The 16158-nt window shown below is 42.6% G+C and overlaps 1 protein-coding gene across 2 annotated transcripts in view; it reads left to right on the forward strand.

Annotated features, from left to right (window-relative positions):
* The window catches only part of LOC132403980 (ubiquitin carboxyl-terminal hydrolase 30-like), a 40555-nt gene extending 26260 nt beyond the window's left edge, over positions 1-14295 (forward strand). For both annotated transcript variants that reach the window (XM_059987878.1, XM_059987879.1), the window contains exons 9-13: positions 2476-2562; positions 3592-3666; positions 4943-5162; positions 6410-6515; positions 8296-14295. In XM_059987878.1, coding sequence (XP_059843861.1) covers positions 2476-2562; positions 3592-3666; positions 4943-5162; positions 6410-6515; positions 8296-8560 — 753 coding nt within the window. In that variant the 3' untranslated portion in view covers positions 8561-14295. The remainder of the gene's footprint in view (positions 1-2475; positions 2563-3591; positions 3667-4942; positions 5163-6409; positions 6516-8295) is intronic.
* Positions 14296-16158: the final 1863 nt, after the last annotated feature.

Here is a 16158-nt window from a genome sequence, read left to right on the forward strand (position 1 = left end):
AGGCATTTGTATCTTCTGCCTGATGGGAGCAGGGAGAAGAGAGAATGTCCAGGGTTGGTGGGTGCAATCTTTGATAATGCTGGCTGCTTAAGCAAGAAGTATAGACAGGGTCCAAAGTAGGAAAGCTGGTTTCCATGATATGCTGAGTTCTGTAGTTTCTTGCAGTCTCGTACAGAGCAGTTGTCATACCAAGCCGTAATACATCCAGATAGAATGTTGCATGAATGAAAATTGGCAAGAATTGATGTGCTCATGCTTTCTGAGGAAGTAAGAATTATTGGTGAGCTTTCTTGGCTGTATCACCCATGTGGTAAGATCAGGAAAGATTATTTTTGATGTTCACACTTAGAAACTTGAAGTTCTCAACCTCAGCATCATTGTTGCAGGCAGGAGCATGTGCACCATCTCACTTCGTAAAGTCAATGATGAATTATTTTGTTGACATTGAGGAAAAGCAAAAACTTTTGAGTAAATTTTCCATCTCCTTTCAACATATTGTTATATGAGATACAGCCCACTATGATAGTATCATCTGCAAACTCCGAAGTGGAGCAGAATCTGCCTATGCAATGAAAAGGATGGTTGTTAGAGAGAGCTGCTGTGAGAATTAATAATGCGGAACCCCAGAAAAACATTAAGCTGATGTACAAAGAAGAGTAACAGGAATAGATAAAAATAAGCAGCCGTAGAAAAGGTGCAGAAGAGATTTACAAAGACGTTGCTTGGATTGGGCAGCATGCCTTATGAGAATAGGTTGAGTGAACTGGGCCTTTTCTCCTTGGAGTGACAGAAGATGAGAGGTGACTTGATAGAGGTGTATAAGATGATGAGAGGCATTGATCGTGTGGATAGTCAGATGCGTTTTCCCAGGGCTGAGAGGGCACAGGATTAAGGTGCTAGGGAGTAGATACAGAGGAGATGTCAGGGGTAAGTTTTTTTTACTCAGAGAGAGGTGAGTGCATAGAATGGGCTGTCGGAAACGGTGGTGGAGGCGGATTCGATACAATCTTTTAAGAGACTTTTGGATAGGTACATGGAGCTTAGAAAAATAGCGGGCTATAGGTAAACCTAGTAATTTCTAAGGTAGGGACATGTTTGGCACCTGTATTATGCTGTAGGTTTTCTATGTTCTATGTTAATTGTCCCATTCTGAAAAGTTGGTATATTTAGATAGGGATTGTTCACTTTGATGGTCCCATTCTGAAACGCTGGTATATTTAAAGAGGGATTGTTCACCTTGATGGTCCCATTCTGAAACACTGGTTTATTTAGAGAGGGATTGTTCACCTTGATGGTCCCACTTTGAAATGTTGGTATATTTCTATAGGGATTGTTCACTTTAATGGTTCCATCCTGAAACATTGGTATATTTAGATAGGTATTGTTCACTGTGTTGTTTCCATTTGTAGGTGCTGACGTTACTGTTGACTTAAAGAGATTTGCAGTGTCCAAAACATATGGGTAGGAAACACATGAGATAGTATTGTTTATTTTCAACATCTCTTATTGACTAAGTATAAAGATGTCCAGGAGTGAAAGAGCCATGTCGTGTTAGATCAAGTTGTTTTGATAAAGCAGTAAATCGCTATGATCTGCAGGGCGGACTCTCCTCATGTAAGAGCAAATTCCCATTAGGTGTTGATTACACTTCTCTGACTTTGCCATATTTACATGCTGACAACTAGAAATTAGTAACCATGTGATCAGTGGCTGTCAGATGTTGTTTATGAACTTAATTTATTATGAGCAGATCTTTACAGAGAATCAAAGGATGGTGCATTCAGCTACTGCAGTATTAAACCACAAAGCTGGTCTATAGCTGTACACAAAGCTAAAGTCCTCCCATACACTTAGAGAAACACTGGCCCACTGCATTCTGATATGTCAGTAGTGCCCTGATATAATCCTCATGGACTCTTGAGATTATTTAACTATGTGAATATCACTTACCAGGAAAGATTATCATAATTCAAATAGCATTTAGGGAGCAGGAACTCAGAGAAAGTGGGAGAAAATGAATGTATGCCCTATACCTCATCAAGGTTGAAAGGTAATTTTTTTTTACAATTTATAACTTTATTTTTCTTATCCTAATCGGTGAGAGTAATAGTAGTGAAAATATACAGGGTATGGGCTGGAAGTTCATCCTCTGTCGTATCTGTTATTTTTTGGATGTACTTGTACACATACAGTGTTATGCAAAAGTCATAAGCACATGTATGTATATATCGAGGGTGCCTAAAACTTCTGCAAGGTCCTTCCAGTTACCAAATAAAACGTAATACTTCTGAGCTAATACAAAGCTCAGTACTCTTACTTCTGTTTCCCAACCACCTTCCTATTTTAAGCCTTATACAGTATTGTGCAAAAGTCTGAGGTACGCTAGGGACTGTATGTGTTAATGGTCAGTGGGGTTAAAGAGCCTATTTCTGTGCGGCATGCCTCTCTAACTCTGTGACTGTTAATACCTTCCAGGGTAGACCAGTGTCTCTGGATCTCTGCCTGCAACATTTCATCTCCTCAGAAACCATTAAGGATGTGGTGTGTGAGAACTGCACCAAGGTGAGCAACATCCCACCACTTGTTCTTGTTACCTCAGTGTTGTTGGTCTGAAAGAATAGAATATTAAAATGCAGTGATTGCTCACTGGATGGAATAACTTGGGAGTCAGGAAATGCAACCACATTATTGAGGAGAAAGGTTGGCTGAAAGTTTTACTGGGCAAGGGTAGAAATTTATGATCTTTCCCAGTGGTTGAACTGTAAATGTCACATGATGCAAACTAGGAGGAACATGTGTTCAGTTCCTGGTCAGTGTTGAAATTTGCTGATCTGGACAGTCATGTGTTTAATTCTTGGTCTATGTTGAAATTAGCTGATGACAAGCCTCTTGTGATGGATGGAAATGATTTGAGACCGGGGGAGCAGGGAGTGATTCCTTATCCTGATTGGTAACCTTATGAATCCTAAAGGGGAAGCTGAGTGTTGGATGAAGGCGTGGGCTGTAATTGAACAGCTGATAAACATGGTCCCTCAAGAATTGGAGTCTTCAGGGAAAATGGTGCAAGAGGCCCCAATGTGGTAGGTAGCTTCTTGGGTTTGCACAGTCCATTTAATGACTTTGCATGTTAATGCAATTTGTGACCTGTAACCCTTCAAGTACAGTACATATATATGCTTAAGACTTTGCACAGTACTGTATAGTATATTTTTCCAGATACCAAATACCACTTAACACTATTGAGCTAATATAAAGCTAAGTATTCTTATATCTTTTCCCAACCACCATACTATTTTAACCATCATACAGAACTGTGCAAAGTTCTTAGATATATATATGCTTTAGGCTTTGCACAGTACTGTATAATTCCCAGAAATACTACTAAAGCTATCGTGTTGGCAGCAGCTCCAACATGTTCATTAGATTAACTGTGGATGAGTCAAGAGCACAGAGATGAGAAAAGGGCGGGAAGGAAAAGGATACACTGTGCCACATCCCTGTGCAGTGTGTAATGCTGGAGAGGATTGACCATCAGATTTCGATTAACTGACTCAAGTTCTGGCAACCCTTTCCGTTCTTTCACAAATTTAGGCAGGGGAGAACCAAAGTGGACAGACTACAGAAAACCAGAGGACAACCTTCATTAAACAGCTGAAGATTGGAAAGGTGGGCTTGCATCAAGGATTGGAATTGCTTTTGGATGTAAATAGTTGTACATCACAAAGGAGTTAAGGAATTATTTTTGATTGAGCATTCAAAGTAAAAGGCCAAATCCCAAGAACAGCACAGGAACAAGCCCTTCAGCCCTTGATGAGATTCTGGTCAATGGTGTTCCCAGGATATTGATGGTGGGGGTGGTGTGATGATGGGACCAGGATATTGATGGTAAAGTCAAACATGTACAGCACATAAGTGGGCTCTTTGACCCAGCCCCTCAAAGCTGGTTGTTTTGTCCACCTACACAAATCCCAGTTGCTTGTGTTATGATCATAACATTCCAGCTCTTATATTCTGTGCCGCAACCTATGATGGAAAGCAACTTCCTATCATCCACATCCTTCTCCTTGGTCAAAGATGCATTTATGTTTTTATGTATTTAGGATTTTGCCCACATTGGTTACTCTTTCATCCCTAAGGGACCCCATTCTTCCTCTGCTACCATCTTTCTGCTAATATACTTGTAAATTGACTTGGGATTCTCTTTAATCTTACCTGCCAGGAATATTCAAAAGCATCTTTATTCTTAATTTCCTTATTAAGTACATCCTCTGTATTACTCAAGGGGTCTCACTAGATTTTCATTGATTGCACTTGTCATGTGCTTCTGTTTCCTGATCAAGCCTTTCTCATCCAAGGTGCCCAAATCTCTCCATCTTTTCCTTTCACTCTTACCACAATATGCTGTCCCTGAACCCTTGCTAACTCCCATTAAATGACTCCTAATTGTCAGATGTTGTTTCACCCACAAGCATCAGCTCCCAATCTACTTTTGCCAGATCCTGTGTGTGCACTATTGGAATTAGCCTTCCCCCCCCCATTTCGGATCTGAACTTGAGCATCAACCTTATCCCCTCCTATAACGACCTTAACACTTACAGAATGTGCTCTCTGTTTCCAAAGTGTAATCATGCTTCTGGCACCTAGTATGTCTACAACTCACTGATCCTAACTTGTCCATCGTTGAAATGTGGCAGGAAATCCACATGGGGAGAACATACAAACTCCTTACAGATAGTGGCGGGAATTGAGCCCTGATCTTACAGCTAGCACCATAAAGCATTATGCTAACAACTACATTAGCATGCCACCTAAACATTATGGAATCTATTGATAAGTTGCAGACTTAAAATGTGGAAGATTATCTCTATGAGGTGTCATTAATTGAGAAAATCAATGTGTGCTATTGTTCCTGACCTTTTCCTCCTGTCCTCCTCCTCCTCAGCTGCCTCAGTGCCTGTGTATCCACCTGCAAAGGTTGTCGTGGTCCAACCAAGGAACCCCTCTGAAGCGCGACGAGCATGTTCAGTTTGGCGAGTTCCTCTCGCTCGATGCCTACAAGTACCGCAGCCCGTCTCAGAGACGAGAGCACTGCAGACTGAGCAGACCCGCCAGCACTGGAAGCCTACCTCACATGCTGGAAGCCACTGTGCTGGTTAAGTCAGGTACTGTTGGAAATAACAGCAAATGGCCGGGCAGCATCCCAAGTTAATGGCACATGGTGTTTCTCACAAAAAAAAATTCATAAGTTGAACATGTTCTTTTGGAATATTTGCATTCAGTTTGTGCTTCCACTTTTCAGCTGTGTGTAATGAGTTAGATATTAACTACCTTCACTCCCATGGTCTCACTCTCCGCCTTTATCAATCCTCCTCTCTCCTCCTTTAACACCATCATCTTCACAGCTGCCCACTTTGTTATCTCAATTTCATCTCCACACCCTCAAACCATTTGCATCTCCTCGTAGACTTGAGGTCTCCGTTGATTGAGGTGGACCATGGATATTTCATCCTAGTTGTCTAGGAATGCAAGCCAGGGCAGCACAATATGGAGAGCAAGCTGTTGCCTGTGTAACAGCAGGCTCCCCTTCTCCATGTAGCTGATGAACGCAAAGATACAGAGACAGATACAGTTTGCACTGGCACAGTTACAGGAGTTTCCAATCAGCATTGATCTCAATGCAGGACTGCCTTAGGGACACCAGCTCCATATTTTTCCCTCAGGGTTTACTCTCAAAGCCTTACCATGAGGGGGTATAGCCACAAGGCAGCGGAGGTTTAAGAGTTTTCTTTCTCCTAGATGAGCTCCCACCCATGACTGACAAGTCCCATTGGCCCAAAGTGACTGGTTTTAAGGTGCCAGTAATCTACCTTTGCCCCTTCCTGTCTGTAGAAACGGTTTGGCCGATAGACTAATGTTTATTTAATAATATGAGGCAAAGATTGAAGCTGGTACATCTAGGCAGCATCAGCTGCACACATTAATTATGTCTTTTAATAAAACTGCTCCCAGCTTCTGTTGAATGCACAAAAATTCATCCAGCACCAGTATCCATCTCCGAATTATTGGGTAATTTTGTTAAAATTTTCTTCGGTAAAAAGAAATTTCACGGAAGACATATTGGACATAATTGTGTACAGTACTGAGAAGGTAAATAGAGCAACAGGGCTTGGAGATGCTTTGTAATTTCATAAAGTTTAGCTTTATTTGTACATCAAAACATCAAAAACATAGTGAAATATGTCACTAGTATCAGAGGTGTGCTGAGGCAGCCTGCAAGTGTCACAACACTTCTGGTGCCAACAAAGCTGGCCTGCAACTTACTAATCCTAACTTGTGCATCTTTGGAATGTGGGAGGAAACCAGAGTACCATTAATTCATTAATCTATAAATCTCTTTCTTCTTTTGCAGGATCCACACAACCTATCCTTGGTAAAACACAAGTTGCAAATGGAGCATGTTCATCTTTGCTATCACCTTTTGCAACTATGCCACCTTTGGGGACTAGAAGTTATCCGTGAGTCCATTTGATGTTCCTTCATCCCACTCACCCTCTCTCACCTCCCCAATGTCATTTGTCATAGAAATAAATTAAATTGCAGGCCCATTGGGATCTACTCCAGAATCAAAAGGTCTTTCAGATGATATACAAGGAAACAGTTGGTGTTAGCAGGTAACAGAACACCAGAGATCCACAGTAAGTTAATAAAACATAGTGCTCCCTGTGATGGTGGAAGCAAATATTGCATCATTTCCATTTGTACAGAGGCAAATCAGATTTAGAAGGTTTGTTTCATGGTTCCTAACTTCACAAAACCAAATGCAGTAAAGACTCTGAATACAGTTCTTGTCATTTCTCCTTGGAAAGAGTCGGGTGGCACTAAATTGGATGATCTTTGAAAGATCTGTCACAGGCAATAGTAACTTATCTGTTTTGTCACAATATAATGCTGTGGATATTATCTCCCATCTGCTCGACTAAGACTAATATGTTACTGTGCAAGCAGAAACGTGATGAATATTTTGTTCTTTTGATACTCCCCACTGATTCAGACCCACATTAAAAAATTAATGTTGACATGTGGATTTTAACAGCATAGTGGATGAGTAATGCAGTGGTATGACGTAAATTATGGAAAACGTAAAAACACAGTTTTTGAATTTATCTTAAAGTTATTTTTGAAGCTATTATCAACAGCAGTAAACATAAAATTGTGAAAAAGTCTGGCTCACTAAAATCCTTCAGAGATGGTTATTGTTCCCCTGCGGCGGGGGTACCACCCTGGGGTCCGCAGACTCTTCGGTTAATGGCATAAAAACATTTGGGAACCCCCTTGCCCAAAGGGGGGTTTGTTAGATTGCCACTGTGGGCTTGACAGGACAAGTTGCCTCTCTTGATTCTGTAGTCAGCATGTAACATCAGATCCACAGCAATATGATTCATAACTGCCCTTTGAATTGGCTCAACAAATCTCTCAGTTCATAGACAGTGAAATCCTTGGAATACCATAAGACACAGGAACACAATTAGGCCTTTCATCCCATTGAGTCTGCTCCACCATTCAGTCATGACTGAATTATTTATCTTTCAATCCCATTCTCCTGCCTTTTCCCATAACCATTGATGCATTTACTAATCTAGAGCTTATTAGCTTCCACTTTAAATAAGCCCAGTGACGCGACCTTCATAGCCATCTTTAGCAATGAATTTCACAGAATCGCCACCCTCTGGCTAAAGAAATTCCTCCTCATCTCTGTTTTAAAGGGATGTCCTTCTCTTCTGAAGCTGTCTCCTTTGGTCCTAGACTTTCCCTTATAGGAAACATCCTCTGCATGTCCACTCTAGCATTTTCAAAAGATAAAGATCTAGGCAAGTTTCTTTAGTGAGATCTTTATTTACTAGATCACAAGGTAAGGAGGGGAGATTTATTTATTTATTAGGTTACACCTCTGAATAGCCTCTTCCGGCCCTTCAAGCTGTGCCATCCAGCAATCCCCTGATTTAATCCTATCGTAATCATGGGACGATTTACAATGACCACTAACCTACTAACCAGTCCACCACTGGACTTTGGGAGGAAATTGAAGCACCTGGATGAAACCCAGGCCATCACGGGGAGAACGTACAGACTCCTTTCAGTCAGCGATGGGAGTTGAGCTCAGGTTGCTGGCAGTGTAAAGCATTGTGCTAACCACAGCACTACTGTGCTGCCCTGTACCATTTTGTGATAGTGGTGGGGGTGATAAAGAAGACTTTTCCCTCAATACAAACACTACTTCTCATTGCAATCCCCCAGGTCTTCAGTGTACTTGTTCCGACTGATGTCTGTGGTGGTCCACCATGGCAACATACACTCAGGACATTTTGTCACCTATCGCCGCTCACCATCCACCTCAAGGAACCCGTTGGTGGTGAGCAGCCAGTGGATGTGGATATCAGATGACACGGTGCGCAGAGCAAGCCTACAGGAAGTCCAAGCCTCCAATGCCTACCTACTCTTTTACGAGCGAGTCCGGCCCCTGGTGAGGCACACGAGCCGCGAGTTTGTGCCGGAGGAGTGAGTGTGGCTGGGGTACTAGGCCAGTGCTGTAAAGGGACAAATAATCTTTACCACTGGAGAGAAGACTGAAAATCTGAAAAGAGCCGGAGACTGGTTAATGCTGATCTTATACTTGCCTCGAAATCTGTGCAGTGAACCAAAAGAACAGGAGGATAAATCAAAATATTAATTTATTACCTAAAGTTAATGGCCCCATAAGGGGAGTAATTTGTATCCTGTATATGCAGACTTTGTGGAACTAGTTGAGAACTTTTTACATGAAGTGGTTGAATGTTATGGGAAGGTCCTGTTGCATTCTTGAGTCAGAATCATAAAGGGACAAATGCATTCAGGCACGTACAAATGGACCACAGATCAGATTGGTCACATTGGAGGAACAGCTGTACTTAATACTCTGTGGCATCTTGCTACATTCCTAGCTGAGCTCTGAAGGTTCAACTTAATGTTGCACCCATACATAGGGCCAGAAAGATCCCAGAAACTTTTTCACTTCAGATATATGTGCCATTATTCAATAACAGCAGGGAGGGGTTCTGGAATTGGTCCTGACTCGTGATGGGAAAGCCCCATTCTTGCTGCTGGATTGAATTTTGTGTGAGGAGAACACCAGGCTGTGGTGTCCAGGTCAGATCATCTGCCTGCGCTGCCAACCTCATTGTCTCATGTGAGGGTTACCATGTCCCAGTTGGAGTTGATGCCTTCAGGAGAGGAAGGGTTAATAAATAACAGCATCTGTATGATTTGTCAGATAATGAATTGCCTATGTTTTAATTTCACTACAATGGAAATAATTTTAGCTGAGCTGGTGCAAAGCCTGAACAGACCAGTAGAGGCAATTGTGGAGTATAGGTATGTCAATGAATTCTCCCTCAATGTATTATTGGGAATTCTCACTGGTAGAGAGTTGGTGTTCAGAGGACTCCAGGCAGAGTTTGTATAGATACATCTGTCTATATGAAATAACAAAGGTTTGACCCCTTTAATGAAGTGTTTGTCTCCTGCCTCCCAATCGGACATAACAAAAGAAACTTGTGCTAGTTTTATTCAGGCTTTGGGTGTGTTGGCTAGAGAATAAGGCATCATAGACTCTGAGAGAATTGTTCAGGTTTACAAGCCAGAATGCCCAGGTTTTATGCTTTGTAATGCTGGGTATCTGTTTGTCTGCCCGTCTGGTTAGAGAAGGTTGGAGGGGTGGGAATGAGCAAGTAACTCGCCTTTATCCTTTCAGTTCTCTTTCCTTCTGCTGCCATGGGCAATGGGTCAATGATAGCCCCATTTGAGAGTTTTGAATTTAACCAAAGTTTCCCCAGATTCAAAGAGCTGATAGTTGTCCTTTGTGATGACCTTCCTTTTATTCGTTACCCCAGGAGTACTGCACCACTTTAAGTTTTACAGAATGTAACTGTTCTGTGCCCTCAGTCATCTGTTGGTTTGGTCAGTGTGTGCAGCGGGCAGGTATCAATTCTGCCTTTCATGGACAAGTGTCGAAGCTGCTGCACTTCAGTAAGAACTGGCTCTTCCAGCATAGTGAAAAGGATTGGAGAAGTGAGGAGTGATAACCTTTTCACTTAGTGGTCAGGCCACACTTGCTGTCACCCTTGAAGATGTGAGAAGCTAGGTGCAGCATCGTGTTTCATAAAAATTTTGTGTTGTAAGGTGGAATATTGGCCTTTCTGAAGAGCTCGCATCTGGGCCGCCATAGTATTGCACTGCCTCCTAGACCAGAACAAGATTACGAGCAGTGTTCCTCACTAACCATCATCTGAAATGTTTACACTTCCGACCACTATCGTTGGTGGACAGAAGATACAGTCCCACCAGTTTACTTGGCCTATCCTGTTTGAGACTGAATTGTACAAATCAGGCTGGCCCAAGATTTGACAAGAGTGAGCTTATCTCCTGAACGTGCACCAGTGTTCACGTCAGTGAGCCACTCTCCTGAATGTGCACTGTTCACATCAGTACGTGATCTCATGAACGTGGGTCTTCATATCAGTGAGCTGATCTCCTGAACGTGCACTAGTGTGCACATCCATGGAGAATAGCATCACACATGACAGTGGTTTCCAATGTTATCCAGGTACTCATAGTCTGGCTCTCAAATGAAGGATCACTGACCATTTCCCCACCGCATAGTTCCAGGTGGTTTAGTTATCACTTTCTTCCAATTCTAGAATCCTGACGTCCTACCTAATTGTGTTAATGGATGAATCCCTATCCTTGAAATGCATGCTTTCAAATCAATAGAACAGAAAGTATTTGGGGAAGAGGATAATGTTGGATAGGGTGTGTTCATTGGGCCAAATGGCCTCATTCTTCTGCATCTTGTGGTCAATTAAAAAGGTCAACACGAACAGTAATGATACCTGATCCTTGTACTGTTCAGTCTGATACAAGGATGATGGGTGGGTGGGTTGGATTGCCAGATGCAATCCTTTAATCCAGGGGCTCCCAACCTTTTAAAGTCATGGATCCCAGGTTGGGAACTCCTCCTTTAATCTGTCTTCAAAAGATTCTCATATTATCACCACTTCCTCTCTCAGAAAATCCCTCGTCCTTCACAAAGAATTCCAAGATGTGTTCTTTCTTGAAGGTCATTCACCCTCTTGACTACCTTGTCCATTTGTCAACTGTATAGGAGTGCAGTCCCAGAGATCATTGGATTTGATGTTTAATTGTATTTTAGGCCAACCACAGAGGGCAGGGATCTGAAGTTTAGATAACCCTGGTTTGTTTTCACAGTGGCTAATGCACTGAGACAACTGTTTAACAGCATGTTGACTGTGATTGGTTCTGTTTGCAATGGGATTACTGATACTACAGTTCTATCTTGGACAGTTTTACCAGATTATTTTCTGATTGAAATTTTAATTGTTCCCTGTTAGTCCTCACTAAATTTGGAGTTCGGATATTTTACACTTTGATTTTCAAGTATTTTAATAACTGCCCCTAGTGCTGGTAAGTTAGTGATGGTTGTATAATATGGTAATATCATACCATGTAAACATTCAAGAGGCTGTTTATTAATTTAGGGTGTGGCCTTGCATGTGTTATTGAATTGCCAGACAGAAAGGAATATAGTGCAGATGCTGAATAGCTGAAATAAAGCAGAGTGTTTGAAACACTCAACAGGCCAGGCAGCATTTGTGAAATGGGAAACACAGATAACATTTCAGGTCAGTGATCCTTCATCACTTGGGGTTTCAGGTATCTAAGGAATGCTAAAGTTTCTAAAATCTAGTTTCCCTTGCTCCAACATTTTATAAGTGAGGGCTCCACATTTCAACTGAAATTAAATTCCTGTTTTCATCTGAATCACTTGGATCCAAGACCATGTCTTAGTGTTGCTGCCTAACAGAGTTTCTGTTTAACCATAACAGTTAGATTATAGGTGATATGCTGTATCTAGATCTGCATTGACTCGAGAGCGGGTTCTCCTCAAAGTGCCTGTAGCTTTGTATTGTGACAAAGTCTGCCCTATTTTATATTGCATGTGTACTGGATTACAGAGGTAGGAAGGAGAAGTGTGCAAGAGAGAGAGAGACAGACTGGATGACTGAGCAAAGCCGGATCTGTTGTAGCTTGGCTCTTTGTTTAAAAAGGTCATATTCTGGAATCTTTTGATAGAACTCGTGCTGTTTTTTAAGAGGTAAATCAAGATGACTGTGAAGGGACAGGAAAAGGCTGACCTATTCTGTACCCACTACACTTTGCATCGTCCCGCCCTTGCTGATGGTGTACCCATTCATCTCCATGATGATGTAACCATAGGGTTTGTGAGTCTGTGTATGACATGTAAAAGTGAACACATTTATGTAGCTGATTTTTATGTGAAGTTCTGATTGTATGAATGAGAAACTTCAAGAAAGCACCTTTTGCACTAACCCAATAATTGTATGTGTGTATATATATGAAATGGATCAAGGAGAAAGTATTTTCCAGTTGTTTTAATTAATTTGTCAAACAGGAAAGTAATAAACTCTTCATTAAGCTGACAATCATTCTCTATTTCTCATTATTTTTTATTTAGTGATACCACACAGAATAAGTCGCCCTGGCCTAACGTGCCCGCGCTGCACAATTACATTCATGTGACCAATTAACCTTGTAACCCATACATAGAATGTGATATGGGAGGAAACCGGAGCACCCAGAGGAGGGTCACAGACAGCGTCAGGAGTTGAACCCAATCTCTTGAGTCTGTAATAGCGTTACACAAACCGTTGTGCTACTATTCCATCCAGATTTTAAGGTGGATTTGCTTTTTATTTCAATTTTGAACCAAGTTTGCCCTTTTTCTTCAGAGTCCCAAATCAAGACTGGCAGGAAGCCAGCTTGTCAGAAGTTCCCTGGCCCCCATCATCTTACTTTTACTATGGATGTCCAATCCTTACAGACCTCTATCCTCCACCAGGAAGGCCTCAAAGCCCTTAATTTCTTTCTGGACACCAGGCCCAACCAGTTCCCCTCTACCACCACTCTCCTCCACTTAGCAGAACTTGTTCTTACTCTAAATAATTTCTCATTTGGGTCCTCACACTTCCTTCAAACAAAACGAGTAGCCATGGGTCCCAGCTATGCCTGCCTGTTTATTGGCTATGTGGAACAGTCTATGTTCCAAGCCTACACAGGTGACCATCCCACAACTTTCCTGCACTACATTGATGACTGCATTGATGCTGCTTCCTGCACCCTTGTTGAACTCATCGATTTCATCCACTTTTCTTCCAACTTCCACCCTCCCCATAAATTCACCTGGTCCATTTCTGACACCTCCCTCCCTTTTTCGATGTCTGTCTCTATCTCCGGAGACAGCTTATCCATCAATTTCTATTATAAACCAATGGACTCTCACATCTACCTGGACTATACCTTGTCCCACCCTGCTACTTGTAAAAACTCCAACCCCCTTCTCTCGATTCCTCCATCTCTGCTGCATCTGCTCAGGATGAGGCTTTTCATTCTAGAACGAAGGAGATGTCCTCCTTTTTCAAAGAAAAGGGCTTCCCTTCCTCCACCATCAGCATTGCCCTCAACTGCATCTCTTCCATTTCATGCACATCTGCTCTTAACCCATCCTCCCACCATGCTACCCAGGATAGGATTCCTCTGGTCCTCACCTACCACCCCACCGGCCTCCAATTCTAGCACATAATTTCTCTACAACTTCCGCTACCTCCAACTGGATCCCACCACCATACACATCTTTCCCTCCGCACACCCCCCCCCCCCCCCACTTTCTGCAGGGATAATTCCCTATGCAACTTTCTTGTCCATTCGTCCCTCCCCACTGATCTCCCTCCTGGTATTTATCTTTGCAAATGCTACACCTGCCCCTACACCTCCTCCCTCACTACCATTCAGGGCCCCAAACAGTCCTTTCAGGTGCGGCAACACTGCACCTGAGTCAGTTAGGGTCATATACTGTATTAAGTGCTTTCAGTGTGGCCTCCTGTATATCAATGAGATGATGTAGATTGGGGGACCGCTTCACTGAGCATCTACGATCCGTCCGCCAAAACAAGCAGAATCTCCAAGTGGCCACCCATTTTAATTCCACTTCCCATTCTCATACTGATACGTTCAGTGGCCTCCTCCACTGTCGGGATAAGAATACACTTAGGTTGGAGGAACAACACCGTATATTCCTTTTGCGTAGCCTCTAACCTGATGGCGTGAACGTAGACTTATGAAACTTCCAGTAATGCCTCCACCCCCCTTCACCATTTCCCATCCCCTGTCCCTCTCATGTTATCTCCTTGCCCACACATTGCCTCCCTCTGGTGCTCCTCCCCTCTCCTTTTTTTGTCTTTCTTCCGTGGCCTGTCTGTTTCACCAACTTCCTAGCTCTTCATTTAATCCCACCCTCTCCAAGTTTCACCTAGCGCTTGGCGTTCCTCTCTTTGCCCCCCCCCCCCCACCCACCCACCCACCCAAATCCACTCTTTGGCTTGTTTTCCTCTAGTCTTGAAGGGTTTTGGCCCAAAATGTCAACTGTACTTTTTTCCATAGGTGCTGCCTGGCCTGCTGAGTTCCTCCAGCATTTTGTGTGTGTTGTTTGGATTTCCAGCATCTACAGATCTTCTCTCGTTGGATGTTGGTGTGTGTGCTGATGCTGAACGGCAGAAAGATCGGCTCATTTGAGTTGCTGATTACGATAGGGTAATGGTATTGATATCCAGATACCTGGATTATTTATCCAGACCCAAGAATTTCAAATCCCACAAAGGCCACCAGCAAATTTTAATTCCTGGAGGAGATGTCATTAACAATTTGAACTGAGGAAATAGAGGATCCAAACGCAGAAGGAGGTATTGAAGCCAAGGTCTTGAACCTTATTGATTCATTTTGTGGGGATGATGGTATTGAATGCTGAGCTGTAGTTGATAAAGAGCGTGAAGATGTATGCACCTCTTCTGTCCAGATGTTCCAGGGTTGAGTGACGAGCCAACTGTGGACCTGTTGTGCTGTAGGCAAATTGGGAGCCGATCCAAGTCGCTTCTTGGGCAAGAGTTGATACATTTCATCACCAACCTCACAAAGCACTGCAACACAGTGGATGTAAGTGCTATTGGACAATAGTCATTGAGGCAGAGTACCACGTTCTTCTTATACATGAAGCTTGCTTGAAGCAGGTGGGTAGCTCACACTGCGGAAGTGAGGGTTACAGATTTCAGTGGAACACTCCAGCCAGACGATCAGCATTGGTCTTTAGTACTCAGCCAGGTACCTCACCTGGGCTGGATGTTTTCCATGGGATCACTTTCCTGAAGGCTGCCCACACATTGGCCTCAGAGACTGAAATCATAGGATCATTGAGAGCCATGCGAGTTCATGATGGTTGCTCCATGTTTTCATGGTCAGAGCGAGTCCACCTGGGAGCGAAACCCTGCTGTCACCCATGTCGCTCGGTCTCACTTTGTTAGAGGTGATAGTATTCAAGCACTGACACTGCTGTTCAGCATCCTTCACTCATTCAAGTTTATAGCCAATTTGCATATCAGACAGTTTTCCAGAGATTGTACCTGGCCCTCTTGGTCGCCAGCCTAGAATACCTCTGACAGACAGTCCAAGTTATGAACAGTGCTCAGGAACACACCTCTGTTAAGCAGTATCCCAAACTCCAAAGGATATAGTATCCCAAACTCCGAAGGATATATTTTGAATTTTTCTAGTCGTTCACAATGAGACAAAACTCTTGTGTCAGGAATTAGCCTGATGAACCTCTTTCAGACTAGTTCTTACATATTTTTGTTCCTTAAATAAGCAAACCAGAACTCTGCATTGTATTCCAGTTGCCCTCATTATTCAACTCCAAACTCCTGCAGTAAAGATCTTGCTATTGTCTTCCTGATTTACCTACTAACCTTTTGCAATTTGTACACAAAAGCAGCGAAATCTCCCTGTACTCTTCTCATCTATAAATCTTACTCCATGTAAATAATAGTTTGTCTTTTAATTCTTTTCAAAGCGCACCTCTTTCCTTATGTTAAACTTGGCCTGGATTTTGGTGAAGTCACTAGAGTGGGAATGGCCTTGTTAAGACAAACTTGGGAAAACCCAGCTAAACAAGTTGTTAGAAAGGTAGGTTATGACCAA

Source organism: Hypanus sabinus, chromosome 13 (genome assembly GCF_030144855.1).
Source record: "Hypanus sabinus isolate sHypSab1 chromosome 13, sHypSab1.hap1, whole genome shotgun sequence".
In the NCBI taxonomy this organism is placed as follows: domain Eukaryota; kingdom Metazoa; phylum Chordata; class Chondrichthyes; order Myliobatiformes; family Dasyatidae; genus Hypanus; species Hypanus sabinus.